The 26,266-nt window shown below is 46.6% G+C and overlaps 1 protein-coding gene across 1 annotated transcript; it reads right to left on the reverse strand.

Annotated features, from left to right (window-relative positions):
• Window positions 1-1,242: 1,242 nt before the first annotated feature.
• On the reverse strand, window positions 1,243-17,815 carry trib2 (tribbles pseudokinase 2). The gene is made up of 3 exons (XM_085996293.1): window positions 16,383-17,815; window positions 15,644-15,936; window positions 1,243-4,364 (listed from the first exon to the last, which is right to left on the reverse strand). The coding sequence occupies exons 1-3, from the start codon at window positions 16,653-16,655 to the stop codon at window positions 3,890-3,892; spliced, it is 1,041 nt and encodes a 346-aa protein (XP_085852419.1). The 5' UTR covers window positions 16,656-17,815; the 3' UTR covers window positions 1,243-3,889.
• Between the last annotated feature and the right edge of the window lie 8,451 nt (window positions 17,816-26,266).

Consider the following 26,266-nt stretch of genomic DNA (forward strand, 5'->3'; position numbering starts at 1 on the left):
CTCTGGAAGCTCCAGCAAGGTCAGGCTCCCAAGCTCACCAAAAATGACAACAGCGGGGCAGGATTGCAGATCTTCGATCCTAACATTGGGATTCAGCTCAAAAAGTAACTCATCTCCTGGCATCAAACAGCGGATGTTGGTTTGATCAGCAGTTCAATTTTTAGATCTCAAAAAAAGGCAGGGATTTTAAATAGTTACTGTGCAGGGAGACTATTAGGATAATATAGAGCCCATACACCGAACCTGAAAGTAGCTTCAGTGGGTCCAACCGATACAAACAATTAATCGCACTGTTGGTCTGCTCACTTGGCTTGATGGAAGGGCAAAAAATAAATGAGAACATGGACAAGTGTAGAGGTGATGCAATTCAAAACTCTCATCTCCCTGAACATTTCAGGTTCAATGAATGGTATTAATTAGTCAACAGATTAAACAAACTAAAATTGTTCAGAAGTCTACAGATAACGCAACACAAATTTGACAGTCATGGTAGCGATCATTGCCTCTGTCCAGATGCGTCATTTAAAATCAGGAGAAAACCACAGAGACATGCGTACCACCCAATCCCCACATATATCCCCCATTGTATCTCTCTCCCTTCCTTCCCAAGAGTAGTAGAGGTGGAACTGCTGGAGGAAATTTTAAAATGGTACCGTAGTGCCTGCTGAAATACTTGACATTCATTGACATTTTGCAGACACTGGCATAACAGACAGCTGACTTGATCTGCTTACACCAAACGTGTGATGTCACTTGTACGGAACAGTAATATAATTGTTTGCTAACGGTATAATAATATAATCAACTTGTTTTTGACAGAATGTGATTAAGGGTTGCTAAGGTATCGGATTGGCCAAAGTTAAAGGATGCTAAAGTACCAGATTGGCCAAGGAATTAATGTAATATGGTATCTTTCCTGTTTTTAAATTGTATAAAAGGAGCACGGCTGCTATTGTAAAGCTGAGAAGCTGGCGATTGCACCAAGGGGGTGTATAGCACTTCTCCCAGAGCGCTCTGTAAATAAAAGTGTACTCGCACATTCCAGCAAGGTCCGCAGTAGTCGGAGTTTATTGCTCTATAAGTCGAAGTTGGGTATACGTCGACCCTGTATATCACTGGGTCCGCTCAGGCTCCAATTCGGCGGTAACAGAACCATACCCCCCACCGGTTGATGGGTTTTCCACTTATAGACCACAAGAGAGAAATCAAAAACATACACAGATTTGGAAGAAACAGCAGCACTCAGTTAGCTGTGCAATTCACAATTTATTTACTGAAGGAGAAGATAAGGACAAAAACATCAAACCAAATACAATACAATTAAAACACCAGAGGCGGTAAAACCCACCATGCAGTCTCCTCTATTCCCCTTCCACTTTAGTTTGAAACAAAAGACAAATAGTCCCTCTCAATGTAGCACCATCCACAGAGTGAATATCAATTCACTCCCATTTTCTTTTGTGATTTTTTTTTTTAATTTTAAATTAACACTTGGCAGGTCAGCTGCAGCTTTCCCCCCCCTCCCCGCCCCCCAATGAGAACTTTAATTAACCATCCTCTTCTGTGTTTTTAACTGGCATATACAAGCTGTCCTGAAACGCAGGCAATAGCATCCATAAGCCAAAGAGTTCAAGCAGCTGTACGTACATGCAACATACTATAAAAGCACAAATTCAAGTTAACAGATACGTACTACAGAGTCCACGTATACCTACCCAAGAACATGACCATTTCACAGAACTGGTACAGGCAGTAATCAAACAACCGAGGTACTGGAGACGAACACAGGGGGGGAAAAAAAAAGTATGCAAGGTAAGAGATTCCTAATATATAGCAATTTGAAAGCAGGAGGAAAGTAATCCGACAAGCTTAAAAATTAAAAACAAATCTACAACCTATTCAGGGTTTGAAATACATACTGTATGCACAGTTGCGTACGCTCAATAGTCTCACCAATATATGCCCGTAAAATGTGCTTGTATTGAATATAATGCTTTATAAAAAGCTCATGTTTGTACTTTATTTTCACAATATTTTGACCATAGGTAATTTACCTAACTATCAAAGTATCATATTCCAACTCTAGTTGAACTGTACGACTTTACACATGATGCCTTCACAACCACAATTAAAAAAGGAAATGTTGTAAATGAACAATTGGTGTTTATGCATCATGATTGGTCAGTCCCAGGCACCGGAAGTATTTTTCAGCAGATACCAGGCAGGGTGCCTCATGGAAGCACAACCATGAATTAAAAAAGTATTAACAGGAACAATTACTTAATGAATACATAAGTAATTACTGCAATCTAATTCTGTTAATTCAAAGTCACTTAATTTCAAACTGTACAGCACCAAGCCATAGAACAGAACATTAAGACCACTGACCACAGTTACTCATTCACTTGTGCGACAGCTTAAAACTCGCTTGTATTGTGGGGTTACTCAATTATGGGTGCTTAAAACGCTTTCACAAGAATTTTTAACTCTTTGTCGCAAGTGAGATGTCTTGTATGCGCAGCAGGGCAAGGCTGACAAACACTTTACTCACTGATATTGCCAAGCTTACTGGTTCACCAACTGAAAGAAAGAACAGAGCGAAAGTAGCCAGATACATTCAAGAGTCTACTTTTAAGCTCCCAAATGCAGACATGATTGCATAATCTACAGTATAATTTCGTGACGGCACATGTATTTGTTACAAGTACGCACTCACTTTTTTTTTTGAACACCATAAAATTTGAGAGAGGGAGAGAGAGAGAGAGAGAGAAACAGTGCTAGATAAAAATTGTGTCTGGGACAGGATAGCTTAACTTCAGGACCATACCTCTGCACAGCCCAAGGTGGTTATTACCTAGCAGTAATAGAAGAAAGGACCAAACAAGCAGTGTTATAGATGAGGGTGGGAAAAGAAAAACAAAAAAGAAAAACAAACTAAATTTGAACACTGTTGTAGGAAAAAAAACACAGATTACATTGAAGTCTAAAATAAATACACACTACCAAACCTGCAAAAATTGTATTCTAGGGTAGGACAGGTTTTTATCTGTACTAGTACAATGGTTCCAGTAGATGTATTTCAAACCCTGAATGTTTGCCAATAAGGACTTCACTACCAGTGAAGTTACACATGACATTCCATTTCAATAGTTCCTGCCAACCGGCATTGAAGTATTGGACACTCAACAGATAACAGTTATTCCCTCTTAGGGAACCGAGCATTAAAATGCCCAATTTCTGACAAGAATATTTAGTTTATTCAGAAAAAAAGAATTACACAAGATAATGAAAATAGCTACATATAAACACAAGCAGAACTTTTCCTTTTAGCACCCGCATTTTATGTCGGTTCATGTGCACCTAAAAATTTTTTTTTTTTATGAATCACATCGAGTAAGATGTTAAAACATCAGAAACAATTAAGGAGACTCTTAAAAGGAGGATTGTACATTCCCTGAATAATGAGAGAAGGAAAATAATCTAACAGTGCGATGCCAATGTGTTACATTGTGTGTCGAGGCTAATTAAGTTTCTATTTATTGTGATTTGCAACCATTATAAAATGGAGTGAAGAACTGCACAGTTATGCACGTGTGCAGGATTCAGCGCTCTCCGTGGCTCCGTGAGATGAGAAGCTGCAACATTTTACACTGCCGTTTCCACCAAATCAATCTAACTTGATAGCAGAACCCCCCTAATTAGTTGTGCTACATGTTAACCCTTAAGAAGTCCCACTCTGCTAGTCATTTTAAGTCACAGTACATCTGCACCATTTTTGCTACCAAGCTAGGTCGATTCAAGGTACCGTCAGTCAGTTCAGGAAGGGCTCCTTTATGTGGTGGGTACCAGCTGTTGGATCTTCTCAATGACACCCAACCGATGGGTAAACTCAGTTGAAAAACGGATCCAACTCAACATCCATATTCACATCAGGCACCAGCTGATCAACGGCTTCTTTTTCATTAGCACCATACCCGGAACTAGAAGCTGTGAAATCAGAGGTAAACCAGGGATGGTCCAAGATTTCCCGGGATGTCAGCCTTTCCAAAGGCTCACGACGCAAGATGCTACGGATAAGGCATTTCGCCCGTGGGGAAAGTGTTTCTGGAATGTTAAACTGGCCACGCCGAATCTTGCTGAAGAGTGAACTGGGCTCCACATCATGGAAGGGATACCGTCCAACCAGCATGGTGTACAGCATCACACCGAGACTCCAAACGTCAGCTGCCTTACCAGAGTAGCTGCCATTGGTGTTAAGGATCTCAGGGCTCACATAAGCCGGACATCCGTGCTTGTCTGAAAGAGCATCATCTTCACCATTCAAGATATAAGCATCCTCCAGGCTTTCCAACTTTACTTGTGTGCTGCAACAGAAAGAAAAGCAGATCACACAATGGTAAAGTAACACTTTGTTAAGCAAAGTATGTTGCTAGAATTTCAAATAAACCGTTCACTATATAACATGCTGTGCAAATTAGAGATCATCTTTAATCAACAGGCTAGATTTTTTGCTCAGACTATGAATGGGTGGAAATATAGACCCTGGATGTGTCAGACTTCAAATTTCTGCATTTCACGTTAGCAGCATATGGCTACTGTCTGCCCATTTCAAACTGCTTGCGCTGTTAAATGCAACTGAAAATTAGATAACATGTCAACACAAAAGGTTTCAGTTGATCTTAAGTGAAAAAAGACATCAAAAACTAATCCTACTCTGTGCCATGAGCAGGGAACTTCTAGTTACTATGGTCTATGACTAGCAACAGAACGATAATCCCTTCCTACCACTTTTAAAGCACATCACGCCACCATGCTGCAAGTCTCCATAAACTGGGCTTTCCACCAGAAAAGTGGTGACATGGAAGTTCAAGTGACATTAAATGCGCCTGATGGTTCCCCCGCACCCCCAATTCCCAATCTCCCCCGCACCCCCAATTCCCAATCTCCCCCGCACCCCCAATTCCCAATCTCCCCCGCACCCCCAATTCCCAATCTCCCCCGCACCCCCAATTCCCAATCTCCCCCGCACCCCCAATTCCCAATCTCCCCCGCACCTCCAATTCCCAATCTCCCCCGCACCCCCAATTCCCAATCTCCCCCGCACCCCCAATTCCCAATCTCCCCCGCACCCCCAATTCCCAATCTCCCCCGCACCCCCAATTCCCAATCTCCCCCGCACCCCCAATTCCCAATCTCCCCCGCATCCCCAATTCCCAATCTCCCCCGCACCCCCAATTCCCAATCTCCCCGCACCTCCAATTCCCAATCTCCCCGCACCCCCAATTCCCAATCTCCCCCGCACCCCCAATTCCCAATCTCCCCGCACCTCCAATTCCCAATCTCCCCGCACCCCCAATTCCCAATCTCCCCCGCACCCCCAATTCCCAATCTCCCCGCACCTCCAATTCCCAATCTCCCCCGCACCCCCAATTCCCAATCTCCCCCGCACCCCCAATTCCCAATCTCCCCCGCACCCCCAATTCCCAATCTCCCCCGCACCCCCAATTCCCAATCTCCCCGCACCCCCAATTCCCAATCTCCCCCGCACCCCCAATTCCCAATCTCCCCCGCACCCCCAATTCCCAATCTCCCCGCACCCCCAATTCCCAATCTCCCCCAATTCCCAATCTCCCCCGCAGCCCCAATTCCCAAGGTCCCCCGCAGCCCCAATTCCCAAGGTCCCCCGCAGCCCCAATTCCCAAGGTCCCCCGCAGCCCCAATTCCCAAGGTCCCCCGCACCTCCAATTCCCAATCTCGAGACAGATCGCTAACTTCCTCCTCCCCACCTTGCCGCAAAAGAAAACCCGGCTCAGAAGTAGGAGAGAAGGAAGAATGTGGATCAAAATGTCTTTCACTACTTGCAACCGGCCACAGGGAGGTGCAGAGTTATACTGGCAGACACAGCAGCAGGTCAACTGCCTCGCATCTCTTGGCTAGGTAAGTTGTGAGGAGGATGCAAGGAGGGATATAGACAGGCTAAGTGAGTGGGCAAGAACATGGCAAATGGAATATAATGTGGAGAAATGTGAAGTTGTCCACTTTGGTAGGAAAAATAGAAAAGCAGAGTATTTTTTAAAATGGTGAGAGATTGGGAAATGTTGGTGTTCAGAGGGAGCTGGGTGTCCTTGTACACGAATCACTGAAAGTTAACATTCAGGTACAGCAAGCAATTAGGAAAGCAAATGGTATGTTGGCCTTTATTACAAGAGGATTTGAGTATAAGAGTAAAGATGTCTTACTGCAATTATATAGGGCCCTGGTGAGACCACACCTGGAGTATTGTGTACAGTTTTGGTCTCCTTACCTAAGGAAGGATATACTTGCCATAGAGGGAGTGCAACGAAGGTTCACCAGACTGGTTCCTGGGATGGGGGGATTGTCCTATGAGGAGAGATTGAGTAGGCTAGGCCTATATTCTCTAGAGTTTAGAAGAATGAGAGGTGATCTCATTGAAACATAAAAAATTCTTACAGGGCTTGACAGGGTAGATGCTGGGAGGATGTTTCCCCTGGCTGGGGAATCTAGAACCAGGGGTCACCGTCTCAGGATAAGGGGTCGGCCATTTAGGACTGAGATGAGGAGAAATATCTTCACTCAGAGGGTGGTGAATCTTTGGAATTCTCTGCCCCAGAGGGCTGTGGAGGCTCAGTCGTTGAGTATATTCAAGACAGAGATCGATAGATTTTGAATATTAAGGGATTCGAGGGATATGGGGATAGTTCAGGAAAGTGGAGATGAGGTAGATGATCAGCCATGATCTTACTGAATGGCAGAGCGGGCTCGAGGGGCCGAATGGCCGACTCCTGCTCCTAATTCTTAATGTTCTTATGTTCAGAGTCAGTGAAGGTGTTAGTAGCCCAGCCAGCTCCATATTTCAGAGGAAAATACCAACAGATTCTGAATGAACATTTTAAAAATAGCAATCAGAGGCAAGACTGAAACAATAACATGCTTCAATATAAATTCCATATCAAAAAGATTGAATATAGTGGGCAATCTTCTCTGAAGGAGAAGAACACTACCTTAAATGGAGGACTGTGGAAACTCCCAACTCATTGGAAGCCTATTAAATCAAAATGTACAAGACGTGTGATCATTTTGTCTATAAATGTACAAGGTGCGTGATAATTTTGCTCTACAAGTAAAACCAGATAAGTCACAAATAACACTTCCTTCTCACTCATGGAGTACTAGTGAAGCTTCAGTGTCTCCTATAATCCACCCATTTAATTGTGTGAGACTCCCAGTATGTCTTCAATCATTTATTTATAAAATTCACTCCACCCAATTCACACAAAACCCAATTTCCACAACCTTTGCAAATGTATTGCAGAAGACCAGCCTCCAATATTCAAAATAATCTTTCCTGCATTTAGGATTCCCACCTATCTATCTTTGTTTCCATAGCAATTCCCATAGTGATGGTGCACTAGGAGACTAGATATGAAATGCAAAAGCCACTGCCATCATCACAGAATAAACATCTTTGCCACATCATATTTTGTTGTCACCCACATATGCCCAAAGATGTGCCCAATAAATGTACGCTAGTGATGAAAAAAAATATTTTGCATGGTTATGAATCTAAAGCAAAACATAATAGTTTTCAGCATTTGCATATCTTTCTATCATACAATACTTAGAGAGGGTTAAAAAGTAAACATCAATACAATATAGCCTTCATACGACAGACAACTTTTCTAACAATGCAATTGCTTGTTGAAATCAGAGCACATTAAACAAAATAGATGCTGTTTAGGAGCAAATTACAGCAGCAATCTACGCTGAATGGGGCAGACTCCCACATCAATGACATCTCTCGGCAAGTACAAAGAGCACTACAAATAAGCAAAGCATTCTTCAATCAAATAACTCAAACACCACCAGGCAACTAAATATAAAATTGCGATTGCACAATTTGGACAGGAATGTGCCAATTTATTTTGATAACTGAACAGTCTCCTCCTTGTTGCAACACTTCATTTGGAAATCATTAAAGCTCAGCCTGTCCAAGCTCCCTGGTTTAATGCACATTCAGCGTTTGCACAGTGGAATGCCGGGAGTCGGGCTTAATGAATTCGGCCTCGGGTTAAACATTTCCAGTCATTACATTTTGCCATCTTATAAAATTATACATTTGCTCATCACAGCTCCAGTCTTTCAGAGAGCATGTCGAACATATAGAATGCTGCTGCATGTCCACACAAGAAGCTTGTTCACAAGTTTCATCTCTGCTCTACGAGTTAAATCAACTCAGCTGGGGAACCTACAGTTGACCTCAGTGCCACCGAGCTAGATTTTATTTTTTTAAAAAGGACAAAAAAAAAAGAGAAATGGCTCCTGATCATTATCTAGTGGCCACTGTTGGGAAAAGTGCATCTGTGGGGTCAGGACTGGGGTTGGCGGTGATACTCCCGATGATGGAAGAGCCCAACACTCACCATCTAGACCAATGGCGGGCAAAATACGGCCCGCCAATGGATTCAATCCGGCCCGCCAAGGCCTGGCTTCGAGGCCGAGCACCCGCCGCACCTGACCACCCACAACCTCAGGAGGCGGGTCACCAAGGGAGTCATAACCAAAAACAAAAAGGTGGGCAAATCGAATCTGCCGCTCGTTGCAGTAAGGTGTAGTTATCACACCCGAAACCTCAGTTTCTGCTCCGCCACTGCAAGGTGAAAGGCGAGTTACTCACGGTTTGTGGGTTTAGTTTCCATAAATCTGTGCAAACTTTCCAGATAAATGCACGATAACAAATACTTTAAATATATAAACTAACACCACTGGCAGCACAGCTTATAGAAACATAGAAGATAGGAGCAGGAGTCGGCCATTTGACCCCTCGAGCCTGCTCCGCCATTCAATGAGATCATGGCTGATCATCCAAACTCAGTACCCTGTCCCTGCTTTCTCCCCATATCCCTTGATCCCTTTAGCCTTAAGAAATATATCCAACTCCTTCTTGAATATATTTAATGAATTGGCCTCTACTGCCTTCTGTGGTAGAGAATTCCACAGGTTCACCACTCCCTGGGTGAAGAAATTCCTCCTCATCTCTGTCCTAAATGGCTTACCCCTTATCCTTAGACTGTGACCCCTGGTTCTGGACTCCCCTGCCATCGGGAACATCCTTCTTGCATCTAGTCTGTCCAGTCCTGTTAGAATTTTATAAGTTTCAATTAGCTCTGAATTGACACAATGGAACTGATTGGAAGGTTGTTTACTGAGAAATTTGAGCTTTTAGTCTCAATTCTTCTCTGAAGGAATTTTAGCGACTATTTCAAAAATTAGTCCTGGGCTTGATTTCATTCCAGTGAGTTAGAAAATGCTATTTTTGTTTATTGGTGCAATTGGGTGAAAGGTGCTGTCTGAATTCCGTGGGGTACCCCCCCGGTCTCCCGGCGTAACTCTGGCGCGGACCCAGTTACATCGGGTCCCTGCCGTTTCTGGAAGTTTCCTCAGTGAAGAGTGGGGGAGCTTCTAGCCCAGTGGGGGGCAGAATACGACCGGCGGGCCGCATCCGACCCGCCAGTTCATTCTAACCAGCTCGCTGGACGGGACAGAAATAGAACGCCAGCCGGAGCTCGAGCTGCACATCAGTCCAAGTCGAGTCACGGCTGCTCATCTCGGTGACTCTTTCAACGAAGAGAGAGACCGGTGCCGCGTCTTTCCCCATCCGGTACCCAGAGTAGAAAGGCACTTTGGGGGGGGGGGGGGGGGGCAGGGTCTTATCACCGTCTTAGACACGGGAGTGGATCCCGGAGCACAAGGACTCCAGGTAATGGCACACAACTGTAGGTCAGGCCTTGCGAAGCCTCGTACTCCCACACTCAGCACACTAAGAGAGAGAACGCCTCTCGCATTGGAGGCCCCGCAGACTCGAGCCGCTCCGCTAAACAGCCACGTAGACTTTCAGTATAAATCGATCGACCGATCATTTCATTCATTTAATAACGGAAGATTTTATTATTTTGCACTACATTGTGTGTATTTAAGATAGCATCTGACTACTATCTGAATTTATGTTTATAGATTATTGGGAGGGTAGAAGTGGGAGCAATTATCAACACTAGGAGTTGGCCTGTTTTAAATTTACCAATTTAACACTCTGCGCTCACCAACGTGCACAGTCCCTTTAAATTTGCTGCGTGGTCTCTTCCAGCAGAGGGAGCTGGTGAGCGGCCTGGGCGGAGCCTCCCAATTGTTGCGCGATCGCACACTTTGGGGGGTGGTGGGGAGGGAACATTGGTGCGCAGCCCTCAACAGCTCATCAAAACTTAAGTGGCCATCCAGCCCAAATAATTGCCCACCCTGATCTAGACTCATGCGCGAAGAATAGCAACTTGGGCAAGGTACCAAAGACAGTCAGAAGCTGTAATCCAACACCAGTCACTCCATTCAAAAGGTGAAGGAGAAAAAAAACAGAAAAGAAATCCGGTCAGTTATATAGCAGCAATGAAGAGATGGCATTCAGAGGCACCTGAATATGTAAAATGCAGCGTTAGCTGTCAGTGAAACAAGGCTATTCTCAAGAGTTTCACCAGCAGACAGAGAACTTAATCTCCAATGTTGTCGCTCGAAGGGGATTGGCTAAGAATCAGTAGAGAGAAACCTATCGCACCCCCAGTATAAATTAGTCAATAAATAGTAGCGTTGAAGGCAGCTATGGAAAATTCTGTGACCTAGATAATATTTCACTCCAGCTAATGGGAGATATATACATACACACACACACATATTTGGGGCTATGAAGTTTATAGAGGCACCAGAAACCATCACTTTCAAGCAGAGTTGCTGCTGGAATCAGAAGGATTAGATACAGAAATTTGGAAAATGGTTTAACAACCTGCAACATTCATCCTTGTAATTTAATTGTTATTAACTCCCAAGATTAACACTGAAATTCTGGAATACAACCCCCCCTTGCACCAAACCCACTCCCGGCCCCAAACCACACACAATTACACCAGAACTGTGCCCGTTGGGGACTTGTGCTTCTGACCCATCCCCTCCACCCCGAACTAGGCGGAGTCAGTGGGAGGTCACTCCATCAGCACACTTTAAACGGGCCCCTGCGCCACTAGGTGTGCATCTTGGCCAACCACCCGCTGCTAAGGAAATCCAGCAGCATCTGTATTTTTTGTTGCTTCCAGGTGATCCAATGCAGGATACGTCAAATAATCAAAGCAGCCCCAGACGCAGGAAAACCTGGCTCCATGAATCAACGCAGTCAGCACTCTCACATCTCCAGATATGCATTACATGCCCAGACAAACAAAATTTAAAAAAAAGCAGTCACAATTCAATATTCAGAACTTGCAGAACACTCCATTCTCAACCCATATTATATTATATTCAGTGGAAGTAAAATATTCAAAAATAAATGACACTGTGGCTTTAGTTAATTCCATACTTTGCTCATGCAATCTAGAAGAGGTAAACTTTTAAATTAGTTATCTATGTTTCAAATAAATTGATGGTTCATAGCATGTCTATCTACATAGGCAATCTCAGGTTTGGTGAGTAATCTACTAGGCCTGGAAAGGAGTACTTTGGTCTTCATATGATTGGCAATATTTCTCAAACTGTTTCTTATTGCTCTGGCTAGAGCTTCCCATACTCATTTTAGCCAATTAGGTTCCCATGGCTTACCTTCCTGAAAAGAATTATGGAAACTTTTGGTCAGGCAGCTTATGTAAAGCTTATCCTATCAGAAAAAGATGCACCAGGACAGGCATTTGAATTAATAGCATAGCTCCTGTCAGCTCACGCTTCCCAGCAAGATATCACAGTCATGCCTATCTGAATGGTCTAAATAAGCAAGGGCAGAGCAAGAAACATAAAAACTCTTGCCATTTAACTACTGTGAAAGCCATAGTAACCAGGTACATAATTTTACCACTGCAGATTCAGTTTTGCCCAGAGCTGCTGTTAAAAGAATATATATATAATATTTTTAAATGCAAGATGTACAGGAAAATGAGCGCTTCTGGTATCTCAATAGTATCAAGCGTTTGAATCCTTTTCCTGCAATATTTGGAATCCGACAACAATCCTGCACATCCAAAAAGCTTTCTGTACTAGCGGAAAATGTGTTCTTTTGTGCATATTCCATTTCTACCACTAGATGTCACAAGCTATTTATGTAAAGTCTCATGTGACTGAACACAACGCAGTGCTTGAAATAAAGACTAATTTGTTACGCAAGCAAATGATTAACTAAGTCACTTGTCTGCAACATATGCATTTGTCGGCACACTACAAGTAGTACATTTGCAGATCAATGGTGATACTTGCAATGAAGACACACCCCTTTTAAACCAACAAAAACAAAGAACCAGGAAATAGCAAGCCCCCTGCCACCAATCGCACGCTCCCCCCACCCCCTCCTGCTTACAGGAGCAGGTGAGTGCTAAACCACTTGGACAGACATTGGCCAGCCAGAGTGGACAACATTCTCAACTGCCCAGTTATAGAACGGGAGTTGCAGGTTATTTCCCCCCCAATTCTAGGTATTTTATTGCATATGAAACAAACAAACATTCAGGTAAGTTTTTAACTGGGTATTTCAACTGACCACTAAAAAAGGTGGGAACAGAATCAAGCAATACAAAAAGGGTCTACCAAAAGGAAAGGTATGCGTAAAAAAAAACACCAACAGCAGCAGCTGGTGAACCGTGCCAGCAAGAAGACCGGATTATTAAAAACTGATTATTTTTTGGTTCCTTTTCTGGGCGAACAGCATCAATTACTTTGACACTTGGCTGATGTGCTGAAGTTTTAAACATGTATTAATTGCAGCAGTTATAGTAACCCCCCAAAAAAAGACAACTCCCCCCCCCCCCCCCCAAATCCACATACATAGTCCGAGTGGCTCCGGCTGCCTGCCTCCCTTGTCCATGTCCAGGTAGCCCTGGAGAAGGAGCTCGCCATGCTCGCGGGGACACTTGGAGGCTTCCCGCGGCCGCTGGGCACCGCAGGGACTGGCCTGCTTGGCGGACACGGCCAATAATGTTATTTAAGTCACAAGTTTCCTTTGTTTTATGATTTATTTAGTGGTGCGCCTTTACAAGAGTCACTTTTGTTTGAGGAGTGTCTCGTTATCGTTTAAGAACATAAGTAGTATAAGAGCAGGAGTCGGCCATTCGGCCCCTCGAGCCTGCTCCATCATTCAATAAGATCATGGCTGATCTTCAACCTTATCTCCACTTTCCTGCCCGATCTCCATATCCCTCGATTCCCCTAGAGTCCAAAAATCTAATCGATCTCAGCCTTGAATATACTCAACGACTCAGCACCCACAGCCCTCCGGGGCAGAGAATTCCAAAGAGTCACAACCCTCTGGGTGAAGAAAGTCCTCCTCATCTCGGTCTTAAAAGGCCGACCCCCCTATCCTGAGACTGTGACCCCTGGTTCTAGACACTCCAATTAAGCAAAAGGCACACAGGCTGTGGCTGCTCCTTTAAATGGGGCAGATGGAGAAGGCGACGGCGACTTTAAAATTGCAACAGCAAAATAAACTCCACGTTATTGCAAAAAGAAAAACCAACAGCTGTCTGGGTAGCAACAACAAATAAAAGGAAGCCTCGTCTGTCAATGTCCTTCCCCATTGCTGTGTGAATGAGACCTCAGGAAATGTGCTGGTGTCGCCAGAGAAACCTGGGGGGGGGGGGGGGGGGGAAACCTGCCCCCAGGGTCTCCTCTCCTGTGCTCTGCTAGCCAACACCAACATCTTGGACCTCAGTCCGTGCAACCATCCAGCCAGCCTGCAGCCAGAGAGCGATGCAGCCCCGCTGTGGAGACAAGCCCACCTCACCGAGGGGGAACAGCTGGAGTCAGACAGCCACTGCAACCGGCAGATGTTGCAAACAAAAAAGTGTCAAAATTCAGCGCCTTTCTCTCCACACCCGAGTTTTAAAAAGTCAATTTGCGAATTTTGCCAACTTGCAAAAACAAAATTCTTTTTTTTTTTAAATGTCGCGGTCAAAAAAAAAAATTACAATTTGCATTTTTCAAACTAACGAGTCCCTCTGCGGCTGCGCTGAGCCAAGTTTCTGATCCAGTTGCATTATTGCACTCCTGCGGTCCTGTCGCGGGGACCCAGCACACTTTGGCAAGCTCGCCTCTCCTTAAATTTAAAATGCACCCCCTCTCCTCTCCTCATTAATGAAAAGGCGCGCTCCGCTTCCCATTGTGTGCCTGCATCCCAACTATCAGCGTCCACAGTAGCTGCACTCAAACAGCAAAATACTGCAGATGCTGGAAGCCTGAAAGAACAGAAAATCTCTCTCTCTCTGTCTCTGTCTCTCTCTGTCTCTCTCTCTCTGTCTCCCTCTAATGCTGCCTGATGTGCTGAGTGTTTGCAGCACTTTCTGTAGCTGCAGTCTTGTTCATTCTGAGCTCTATCCCTTAACAATCGAGGAACCACACTTGCTAAATCTCCCGAAATAAAAATCAAACCATCGTGCACAAGTGGCTCCACACCTACCCATCAGGGGAGACGCATGGTGAAGTCTCTGGCTGTGCCATTTGAGCAGAGGGTGGGCACTGACACTATTCAAATATGAAAGACAATATGACATTACTGTATTGCTGCAGATGGTTTAAAATCGCCCTGGTTGCATTAACCGTGAAAGAATATAGTTGGACAGTAAGCAACAGGTATTAAGTGAAGCTGCTGTCTTTCGATGCGAGTAGATATCGATAGTGCAGACTCGGGCGAAGTATTTATTATTGCTGTGTCTGTTAAATGCGGAATTGAATTCACCCGCACAATGCAGTGTAGCACGTGGGTGACTGCAAGTACAGAAAAGAAGCGACGCTTGTGTGTGTATATATATATATATAACACACACACACAAGATAAAAAAATATATACACGCAGTCAATTCTTTTTGAGCTTTGCACCAAATGCACGAGTTACAAAGCAGATCTCCTTCCGTTACTGTAACCTCCAGGAGTCTGGGTTAAACTGCGTGCGTGGGAAGAACATTTAGCATCTTGCAACAGCAAGGCAGCCCCATCCACGCCAATAACCTCTGGTTGTGGCTGGTTTCAACCCCCCCCCCCACACATACACACACACCACCGATTTGATATTCTGCCGAACCTCCCCCTCTCGCAATGTGAGCTGAAACTCCAGCATGATTTCAGGGGGCTGCCAGCATGCTGATCTCTAACAAAGGAGGGAAGGTCCAAACTCACTCGGCGCCTTTCACGAGAGGGGGGAAGTTATAAACAGCACCAGTGACTAATATAGTAAAGACACACATTAAAGATCAATGTTTAAGCGAATAATAAATAGCACACTGGGTCTCGAGAGCTTAAGCATGTCATTCTGTTGCCAACAAAGGGTTAATCGAATGGTATTTGTGATTTATTTGGTTGTATTATAGAGACTTGAATCAGTCTCCGAAATCACAACGTCTAAACAAAAACCAGCAATGTAATGAGTTACGTTAAATATTTACCATCTGATCTAAACGTCATCGACAAAACAGATCATTGGAGGAGTGTAACAGTTTAAACAAAGTCTAGGACGTTGTTTCGTGGGCTGCTGCAATGGTGGGGCCGCTGTTTATATTTAAATCTTTGCCTTACATTTGATGGGTTAAAACGAGCATAGGTTGGTTGCCAATCTTACCGTTCCTCGTCTTTAAATACAAATTTCCTTAATTTGAGATCTCGCAGTACCACGCCACTGTCATGGCAGTGTGCTACAGCAGACGTTATCTGGTAGAATAATCTCGCTGCTTCATCCTCTTTGAGCCTCTTGCAAGTGCGAACAAATGAATGCATATCCCCATGGCTCTTTTCAAAGAAAACATATGATCGTTGCTCCCCTAGAAGGATTTCAGTTATCTGGTTGATGCATTCGTGTGCAGACAAACAAAAATAGGCAGCTAATGTTTCTTGATATCGACCAATATCGAATACCTGTGGAAACAAAATAAATTAAATGGGGCATCCTTTCCTCGCACTCCCAAAAGGAAACAATGGGGTAAAGTGAACCCAACATACAGATCGTTCTACATTAAAACAAACTGCTATGGCTCAAAGCTAGTTCAAACACAATGTTCCAGACAGTAGGTATCCTTATTGTGCAGGTTAAAGTCTCAGTAAAATCCCCTCCAATTACAGAGTGAAACGGAGCTTATGATTTGTTTTAATAATACAAGTCATTTTTTTTTTTTTAATTTCATAAATGTACTAAGTTTTAAGGATTCAACAGCTCAACTTTTGCAGGCTCGAGCTTCAGGTTAACAAAGAGGCTGCACTTTCCCACATGCGCTTCTTGTGTATTGTGTTACAGTCTGCGCGCACATGTCATTGATTTAGAACCAAGTGGAGTTTCACTGATGAAGGCAATTGTTTTTTTTTACCTTACAAAGGAGCTCTTCGCCGCTGTGCAAATGCACAGCCCCGAGTACGTGGTCCCCTTCCAGAGGCTCCAACAATAGATACTGTCCGATTTGAGAAATGCAATGAGACGAGTTGGGGGTTTCGGGTGGGCTGGGAGAGCCTAGATTCGGGCTGAAGCTCTGGCTGGGGTCACTAGTCCTCACACAAGATAATTCTTCATATTCGTGATGAGCCTTGTGCCTCGATCGCCCATACCTTACAATGCTGATTGGACAGGATCTCTGTATGCTCATGGGGCTGTAGAGTAGTCCTCTTGAAAAAAACAGCTTCACTGGACAAGCAGTTCGCTCACGTTGTATTAACAAGAGTTTAGGAAGGATTGCACTCCAGAAGCTCACGTAGCAGCGTGTCCCCCCTCCCCTCTCTCTTTGTACTTTGGTCTAGACTTGTAGATCCAGTTGTGTGTGAATGTGTGTGTAAATGGGGTTTTCTTTTTTCCCCCAAGCAGGAGTCCTTTACCTTAAAATAAGCACCATTTGGAGTAATAATGCCGACTGTAAGTTTATTGCTGGAGTTTTTGTCTTTTGCATAGGACGTTCGGATGTGTCAAACAGTCAAGCCCTGATGTTCTCGAAGCGGAAGGTGGGACCGCCAGCTCCCAGTGCTTTTGTTCTGGTGGTTACAGGAGGGACATTCGGCGCTTTGCACACAAGCCAGCCGAGGTGGCGAGCGACTGATGGGGGGGTGGGGGGGGACACACTGCTCAACTCCTCGCCCTCCGACTCCAGGTGGCGTCCGATCCCCTCTCTTGCTCTCTCTCTCTTTCTCTCTCGCTCTCTTTGCAGCTGAAACAAATAGCCTCAAACTATCATAAAACCAGGAGGACGCGGCATTCAGCCTCTCGTCATCGGGCTTGCTTTTTTTGCAAACGTCTACCCAAGTTAAAACTTTAAGGGGATTGGTTTTGCACACACGCACTCTCTCAGGAGAAGGTCTCTTTGGCTGACGATCACTTTCCGATATTGGCGAGCAGCAATATTATATATTATATAGATATCAATTTTTTTTAAAAGTCAAGGACAAAAGAGATCAATCGTATCGTGTTCCCACCGTGCACACAGTCTGTCTCCTCCAAACACAGCGATGACTGAGAAACTCCCGATGGCTTTTTGCAATTGTTGAGATGACGACCTTGGTTGATGCACAGACAAAAAATTTTTTGCAAAATATAAAATCTGCAGCTTGATTTTTCTTTTTTGCTTTAAATCAAGGGATGGCCGAAAGGAGCAGGGCCGATCCCCTTCAGCAGCAGCAGACATAAGACATCATTATTATTATTATTTTTTTCGATCGCTGTGTTATTACTTACGTGGCTGCAATCTGAATAATGTCAGCAGCAGCCGCCGCACTCGCACTGCCTACACTCAGTGCAATCGCTGACTGCGGTCCACTGCGCCTCGGACACAGCTGATCACCCGGGGCCCGCCTCCCGGGCCCGCAGCCCCGGGGCCCGCGCCCATTGGATCCCAGCCCCGTCAATCACCCGGGGCCCGCGCCCATTGGACACCAGCCCCGTCAATCACCCGAGGCCCGCGCCCATTGGACACTAGCCCCGTCAATCACCCGCGGCCTGCGCCCATTGGACACCAGCCCCGTCAATCACCCGGGGCCCGCGCCCATTGGACACCAGCCCCGTCAATCACCCGCGGCCCGCGCCCATTGGACCCCAGCCCCGTCAATCACCCGGGGCCCGCGCCAATTGGATCCCAGCCCCGTCAATCACCCGCGGCCTGCGCCCATTGGACACCAGCCCTGTCAATCACCCGGGGCCCGCGCCCATTGGACACCAGCCCCGTCAGTCACCCGGGGCCCGCGCCCATTGGCCCCACAGCCCTGTCAATCACCCGGGCCCCGCCCTCCCGGGCCCGCACACCCGTCAATCACCCGGGGCCCGCGCCCATTGGACCACACACCCGTCAATCAAACCCAGCGTCGCGGCTGGCGATCGCGATTGGCTGCTCGGCCTTCCCTCTCCCTTCACTTCTGTAAGTGGGTGATAGCCCTCCGCGCGGAGTGTGTGGCTGCAAAAATAAAACCCTCCCCCCCTCCCTCTCTCCTCCTCTCCCTCCCCTCCCTCTCTCCTCCTCTCCCCTCCCTCTCTCTCTCCCCTCCCTCTCCCTCTCTCCTCCTCTCCCTCTCCTCCCCCTCCCTCTCTCCCCTCTTCTCCCTCTCTCCCCTCTTCTCCTTCCCCCTCTCCCTCCCCCCTCCTTCCCTCTCCTCCTCTCCCTCTCTCCCTCCCTCCCCCTCTCCCTCCCCCTCCCTCTCTCCCCTCTTCTCCTTCCCCCTCCCTCCTCCTCTCCCTCCCTCTCCCTCTCTCCCAATGCATAAAGCATCTTTTTTGCATTGCCTTCAGGGGATCAACCTCCCCCGGAGCATCGGTGCAACCAACAAAAAAGAAAGCGAGCAGAGTGTTGGTTTTTTTGTGCCTTACGACAGGGTTTATTGGCCGCACTGTTTTCCTTGTTACTTTGGTATTTTGAATGAAGTGGCGGAGGGTGCTGCGAGGCGGTGAGCGGGCTGGGCTGGCAACCTGATCCCGCGCAGCTGCGGCTCTTTATTCATACAGGAGGTGACTGCTGAGAGGAGCCTTGCGCAAACCAGCCAGGAATGTAGTCAGCAGGAAGAAAGGAAGCATGCCTCTGGCAACAGCATTCTTTCTGTTGTGTTCCTCTCTCTCCCCAAACTAATAAAGATGTAACATATTCCTGCTATGTATAAGAGCAACAGGTATATATTATAAATCTCTTGTCCCGCACCCCCCCCCCCCCCCACACACACACAATTTATGGAAAAAAATGTTTGTATCATAAGTTGAATTATTATGCATTTCTTGCAACCACCAAATATGTAATACTCAAGATGGTTTCCAGGATAACTGTTCATTTCTGGGGAGCACTCTCGCCTCTGAGTCAGAAGGTTGTGGATTCACAGTCCCACTCCAGGGAATTAAGCACATAAATCTAGGCTGCACTGTCGGAGGGCAGTACTGAGGGAGCGCCGCACTGTCAGAGGGGCAGTACTGAGGGAGTGCTGCACTGTCGGAGGGGCAGTACTGAGGGAGTGCTGCACTGTCGGAGGGCAGTACTGAGGGAGCGCCGCACTGTCAGAGGGGCAGTACTGAGGGAGCGCCGCACTGTCGGAGGGGCAGTACTGAGGGAGTGCTGCACTGTCGGAGGGGCAGTACTGAGGGAGCGCCGCACTGTCGGAGGGGCAGTACTGAGGGAGTGCTGCACTGTCAGAGGGGCAGTACTGAGGGAGCGCCGCACTGTCGGAGGGGCAGTACTGAGGGAGTGCTGCACTGTCGGAAGGGCAGTACTGAGGGAGCGCCGCACTGTCGGAGGGGCGGTACTGAGGGAGCGCTGCACTGTCGGAAGGGCAGTACTGAGGGAGCGCCGCACTGTCGGAGGGGCGGTACTGAGGGAGCGCCGCACTGTCGGAGGGGCAGTACTGAGGGAGCGCCGCACTGTCGGAAGGGCGGTACTGAGGGAGCGCTGCACTGTCGGAGGGGCAGTACTGAGGGAGCGCTGCACTGTCGGAGGGGCAGTACTGAGGGAGTGCTGCACTGTCAGAGGGACAGTACTGAGGGAGCGCCGCACTGTCGGTGGGGCAGTACTGAGGGAGCGCTGCACTGTCGGAAGGGCGGTACTGAGGGAGCGCCGCACTGTCGGAGGGGCAGTACTGAGGGAGCGCCGCACTGTCGGAGGGGCAGTACTGAGGGAGCGCCGCACTGTCGGAGGGGCGGTACTGAGGGAGCGCCGCACTGTCAGAGGGGCAGTACTGAGGGAGCGCTGCACTGTCGGAAGGGCGGTACTGAGGGAGCGCCGCACTGTCGGAGGGGCAGTACTGAGGGAGCGCCGCACTGTCGGAAGGGCGGTACTGAGGGAGCGCTGCACTGTCGGAGGGGCAGTACTGAGGGAGTGCTGCACTGTCGGAGGGGCAGTACTGAGGGAACGCCGCACTGTCGGAGGGGCAGTACTGAGGGAGCGCCGCACTGTCGGAGGGGCAGTACTGAGGGAGCGCCGCACCGTCGGAAGGGCGATACTGAGGGAGCGCCGCACTGTTGGAGGGGCAGTACTGAGGGAGTGCTGCACTGTCTGAGGTGCCGTCTTTCGGATGAGACGTTAACCAGAGTCTGCGCTCTCAGGTGAACATAAAAGATCCTACGGCACTATTTCAAAGAAGAGCAGGGGAGTTATTCCTGGTGTCATGGCGTCAATATTTATTCCTCAATCAACATAACAGAAACAGATTCTCTGGCCATTATAACATTGCTGTTTGTGGGAGCTTGCTGTGCACAAATTGACTGCCGCGTTTCCCACATTACAACAGTGACTCCACTTCAAAAGTACTTCATTGGCTGTAAAGCACTTTGAGACGTCCGATGGTTGTGAAAGGTGCTGGAGAAATGAATCCAGCACCGTGCACTTCCTAAAAAAAAGTTGTCATCATGCAGCTTTCCCCCAGTCATAACCACCTGGCTTCCTCTAATTGCTGTGTCTGTGTGGTAGTTGATGGCTCATCTTGACTTTTTCTCCCATTGACTTGGGTTTTGCCACGTTATGGCCTCTCTTCCATCTGTCTATCTTCACAGCAATGACATTCGCTACTCATCATTCACCCTTACCCACCCTGGCAGGTGGTTCCACTCCACATTCATTAACTTCCTTCACATTACACATTCTCGATGCTCAGAACCTCCGGCCCTCTCACGGTACAAGGGCTGAATTACTGCATGTTGATACCCTCCATGTGTTTCTTTGAATTCTTCCACACACACATGGGCTAAATATAACCTAGCCCGCCCAGTGGGAAAATGATGACTGGCATTGGATCAGTCGCCTGTTGTACACCTACTCTACTTTCATTTTGCAGTAAAGTCAATGGAAAGTAAAATCGGGCTGGGCGGGTTAGTTTAAAATGACCCCCAATGTCTTTATGACCCTTGTAAATTTAACACCTTGCAACAGCTAATGTTCTTGGTTTTGATCATTAACACACATTCTCCATCCATCAATGTTCTTGGTTCCAGTGAGGTCAGAGCAGATTGTGAGGTTATCACATCTCTTCCATTTCTGGAGTTCCCTGTTTCATGCCAAACATGTTTTTCCCTCATCAATTCTTAACTCTGTATGTCACACCAGTCTGATAATATTGCTCCTCTATACGAGGACCCCCACTAAAATCTCTCTTCTATTCTGGGATAGCATGTGAGAAAAAAATTGTCATCTGCTCAGTAACAGAAACATAGAGGATAGGAGCAGGAGTCGGCCATTTGGCCCCTCGAGCCTGCTCCGCCATTCAATGAGATCATGGCTGATCATCCAAATTCAGTACCCTGTCCCTGCTTTCTCCCCGTATCCCTTGATCCCTTTAGCCTTAAGAAATATATCTAATCCCTCTCTCACCTGCAGCTTTCAGCCTATGCCTACAACCTTTCTTGTCTTTATTATTAATACTGCTATGGTCAGTGCTCCTCCAAATGTTCTCCTTTTACTCCTTTTAAGCTGTGATTTGATAGAGGTGTCAAACCTCTGTAGTTTGATGAGTCCTTGTATTCAAGACCTCATCAAACCTCTTTCTTATGCAGAAATTAGATGGTTGCTGCATTGGAGAATGCAGTGGCCATCTGTCATGTCTGCCGCAGAGATGCGAGACTCTCCGCATCCCCAACATTTGAAGCCTGCAGGAAGAAACAAAGGTAAGTAAACTTTTTCTATCACTTTCCACTTACCTCACATACTCACCTCTCCACACTTGCACCCATCACTTACCTCCACAGTGCACTTTTGCACCCCTCCGACCCCCACAGACCCACTGCTCGCCTCGGTGACCCTGGTAGGGTTCGAAGCCTTCAGCAAGCCCTCACTTGTGTGGGCAAAATGGGGATAATCCTCTTGTCTGCCTGTTAACTACCTGTTAACTACCTGTTAACTACCTGTTAACAGGTAGTTAAGTGGCACTAATCCCCTTCCCGCCTCTAAGGAGACGGGACCTGGCGCGGGTCGGCTACCCACCTCCCGGGAAAATGGCACAGAGGGGGTTGGGGGCGGGTTGGGCACCCGCTCCCAGATTCTGCCATTTTCCCCACAGCCCCGCCTCCCTACCCGCCTCCCCAGGCTGGCAAGATTGCGCCCATGGTATAGAGCTTTGAAAGGGAAATGTTAATATAGGCAGGCAAGGGTTTTCCTTTGAGGTGACTGATGTAAAAAGACTACTGCGCACTTGGTTTGAGTATAGAACAAGGCTTTAATCGACTGTTTCACAACCAGGAGATTCTAGTTACATCACTAGTTCCTGGTTACAGAAACATCCTGTGCAAGCTGGGCCCACGCCCGAGTATTTATACTCCTCGGACGGCGCCACCAGCTGGCCGCCCAGTGTTACTTCATGAGTCATGATAAGATTCATGACAGTGACTATGCCACAAAGTGTGATGGGGCAAGACTGCCACTCATCCAAAGAATGCACTGCTGGCCCCAGCAACTTTTTCGGAATCGCTTTATTTTACATGGCTTTTACAGGCTGTATTCCTGCCTGTACGAGGAGCTCAACTTGGGAGGCTGCAATCACTACTTCAGGCTTTAGGCTCCTGCAGGATCAGAGTGTCTTCTTCTTCTTAGGCAGTCCCTCGGAACCGAGGATGACTTGCTTCCACATTAAGAATGAGTTCACAGGTGACTGATGAGTCCAATGCGGGACCTACAGTCTCTGTCACAGGTGGGGCAGACGGTGGTTGAAGGGACGGGTGGGTGGGGTGCTTGGGTTGATGTGCGCTCCTTGCGCTGCCTGCGCTTGGATTCCACTTGCTCCTGGCGAAGAGACTCAAGGTGTTCGGCGCCTTCCCGGATGCTTCTCCTCCACTTTGTGCGGTCTTGGGCCAGGGATTCCCAGGTGTCGGTGGGGATGTTGCACTTTTTCAAGGAGGCTTTGAGGGTGTCCTTGAAGCGTTTCCTCTGCCACCCGGGGCTCTCTTGCCGTGCCGGAGCTCCGAGTAGAGTGCTTGTTTTGGGGGTCAACTGACGGTGGGGCAGAAGAAGGCATCCCAAATTTTTGCTGCCAAAATCCATGGGAAAGGAGTGAATTGATTGTTGGGCGATCGATTTACTCCATGAGAGAGGAGTTACATTTTAAAGGCTTCCATCACCCCATAGCAATATCGGATGCCATTTTCTGCTTCCAGTGTTGCTTTGGTGGTGATGGTGAGAAATACAACGCACGGTGTCATTTTTCTCATTACCATCCACTATGAATATGCCTGCCATATTTGGGGGGATGTATTCAACATCCAGCATCACTTCTTGCAAAAAAAAATCCCAGACGAGGCAGCGACTAGCGGTGAACCGAGAAACAGGTTGTATTCCTGATGATAATTCAGCCCCAATAGATTCAGCACACTCACCTGATGTTTACAGCACGCCAACATCAGTCTCTCGCTCATCTACTTTCATTCCTCTGTTGTCTTCCAGCCAGTACTTATATATTTTATGCCATAGTGCTCAATTGTTTGAATTTGGAAGTAATGATCGTTTTATCTTAGCGCCACTCCCGTTAGTGGCTAATTCTTAAATGCAGCAACGGGAGTGGAGCTGAGAATAGATATTTCCAAACCTGTCAAATGTGAACAGGTGAGCCCAACAGCTTAAGTGTATGCACAGAAATCAGATTTAACCCCAGCTACCATGACTCTTGTAGCAACCACCAACTTTTGACAAGGCAAAACAAAATAATTCAGGTTGAGGGTTTATTGCTACCCCTATCTCAGCATCCATGAGTGGCTTCAAACAAACTCTTGAGACACAAGTCTGCAATCTACCCCTGACCACCTATTGCATCACATATAAACATGATTCAAGTTGGGCCCTAAGATTAGGTGAACAGTTTTCAATTTGATTTTGAATGGAAATTTTTAGGTTATTTACAATTAACCCCACAATTTTGCAATTTAGGTAACACAACAATGAAATATGAAATACTGTAACGGATGTAACAATCACAGATTTGTGTCCTATTTTCTTCTTTTCCCCAGTGATAAATAGATTTAGATGTCAATATTTTTACAGAATTCAAATTTGATAACCATTATTCCCCCATCAAGATTTAACAAAATACTCTTTGAAAAAAATACAATATCGACTAATTCTTTTGATGCCATATGACATCATGAAGCACCTGAGGTAAATACTCCTCAATGCCTAGGGTTGGTCTCGTGGGTTTTCACATTGGCCTTTCACCTCTGTGACCTGGATTTTAATCCAGTCCAGATTGGCTGTTGATTATAATGGTTCTGTACAAAATGAGTTTGAGTAATCTCGGAGTTCTTTGTGGGCGTGGGCACTCATCACAAAAATTGTGCTTAATTTAATGCTAAATTGACAATCTTACTCAACGAGTCAATGGTGCAACTGGATAGTTGGTGTGGGAAATGGAAAAAGTTATATTGATATACAAAGGTGTATTTGGACTTTCAGAAGGCTTTCGATAAGGTCCCGCATAAGAGATTAGCGTGTAAAGTTAAGGCACATGGGATTGGGGGCAAGGTACAGACTTGGATAGAGAACTGGCTGGCAGACAGGAAGCAAAGAGTTGGAATAAACGGGTCTTTTTCCGAGTGGCAGGCAGTGACTAGTGGGGTACCGCAGGGATCGGTCCTAGGACCCCAGCTATTCACAATATATATAAATGATCTAGACGAGGGAACTAGATGTAATATCTCCAAGTTTGCAGACGACACAAAGCTGGGTGGGCATGTGTGCTGTGAGGAGGATGCCGAGAAACTCCAGTATGATTTGGACAGGTTGGGTGATTGGGCAGAAGCATGGCAGATGCAGTATAATGTGGATAAATGTGAGGTTATCCACTTTGGTGACAAAAATAGGAAGGCCGATTATTATCTGAATGGCAATAGATTGGGAGAAGGGGAAGTGCAACGAGACCTGGGTGTCCTTGTGCACCAGTCGCTGAAGGTAAGCATGCAGGTGCAGCAGGTGGTTAAGAAGGCAAATGGTATGTTGGCCTTCGTGGCGAGAGAGTTCGAGTACAGGAACAAGGATGTCTTGCTGCAGTTGTACAGGGCCTTGGTGAGACCACATCTTGAGCATTGTGCGCAGTTTTGGTCACCTTATCTGAGGAAGGATGTTCTTGCCATGGAGGGAGTGCAGTGAAGATTCACCAGATTGATACCTGGGATGGCAGGAATGACGTATGAGGAGAGATTGGGTCGATTGGGCTTGTACTCGCTGGAGTTTAGAAGAATGAGAGGGGATCTCATTGAAACTTATAAAATTCTAACAGGACTAGACAGACTAGATGCAGGAAGGATGTTCCCGATGGCCGGGGAGTCCAGAACCAGGGGTCACAGTCTAAGGATAAGAGGTAAGCCATTTAGGACAGAGATGAGGAGGAATTTCTTCACCCAGAGAGTGGTGAACCTGTGGAATTCTCTACCACAGAAGGCACTGGAGGCCAATTCATTAATTATATTCAAGAAGGAGTTAGATATATTTCTTAAGGCTAAAGGGATCCAGGGATATGGGGAGAAGGCAGGGACAGGAAACTGAATTTGGATGATCAGCCATGATCTCATTGAATGGTGGAGCAGGCTCGAGGGGCCGAATGGCCTACTCCTGCTCCTATCTTCTATGTTTCTATGATACAGTATCAGTCTTCCAAATTTGGACCTGAGGCACGTTGATGGAGCCAAGCTGGAGGGAGTGCTCGATGCTAACAGTGGATGCCTAAAAAGAGAAAAAGTTCCATTTCAAAGTGAGAACACCCATCATCATAACTGTTCTGATGAAAGGTTATCATCCTGAAACAGTAACCCAATGTTTCTCTCTCCATAACC

The sequence above is a fragment of the Somniosus microcephalus genome, chromosome 9 (genome assembly GCF_052327205.1).
Source record: "Somniosus microcephalus isolate GS21.2 chromosome 9, FLI_Smic_1.0, whole genome shotgun sequence".
NCBI classification, from domain to species: domain Eukaryota; kingdom Metazoa; phylum Chordata; class Chondrichthyes; order Squaliformes; family Somniosidae; genus Somniosus; species Somniosus microcephalus.

Excerpts from the sequence above, each read along its gene's own strand:
- trib2 (XM_085996293.1), bottom strand. The coding sequence starts at position 16,655 with ATGAGCATACAGAGATCCTGTCCAATCAGCATTGTAAGGTATGGGCGA. Across the intron at positions 15,937-16,382 it reads GCGAAGAGCTCCTTTGTAAG|GTATTCGATATTGGTCGATA; the intron begins GTAAAAAAAAAC and ends TTGTTTCCACAG. Across the intron at positions 4,365-15,643 it reads GTATTTAAAGACGAGGAACG|CACACAAGTAAAGTTGGAAA; the intron begins GTAAGATTGGCA and ends TTTCTGTTGCAG.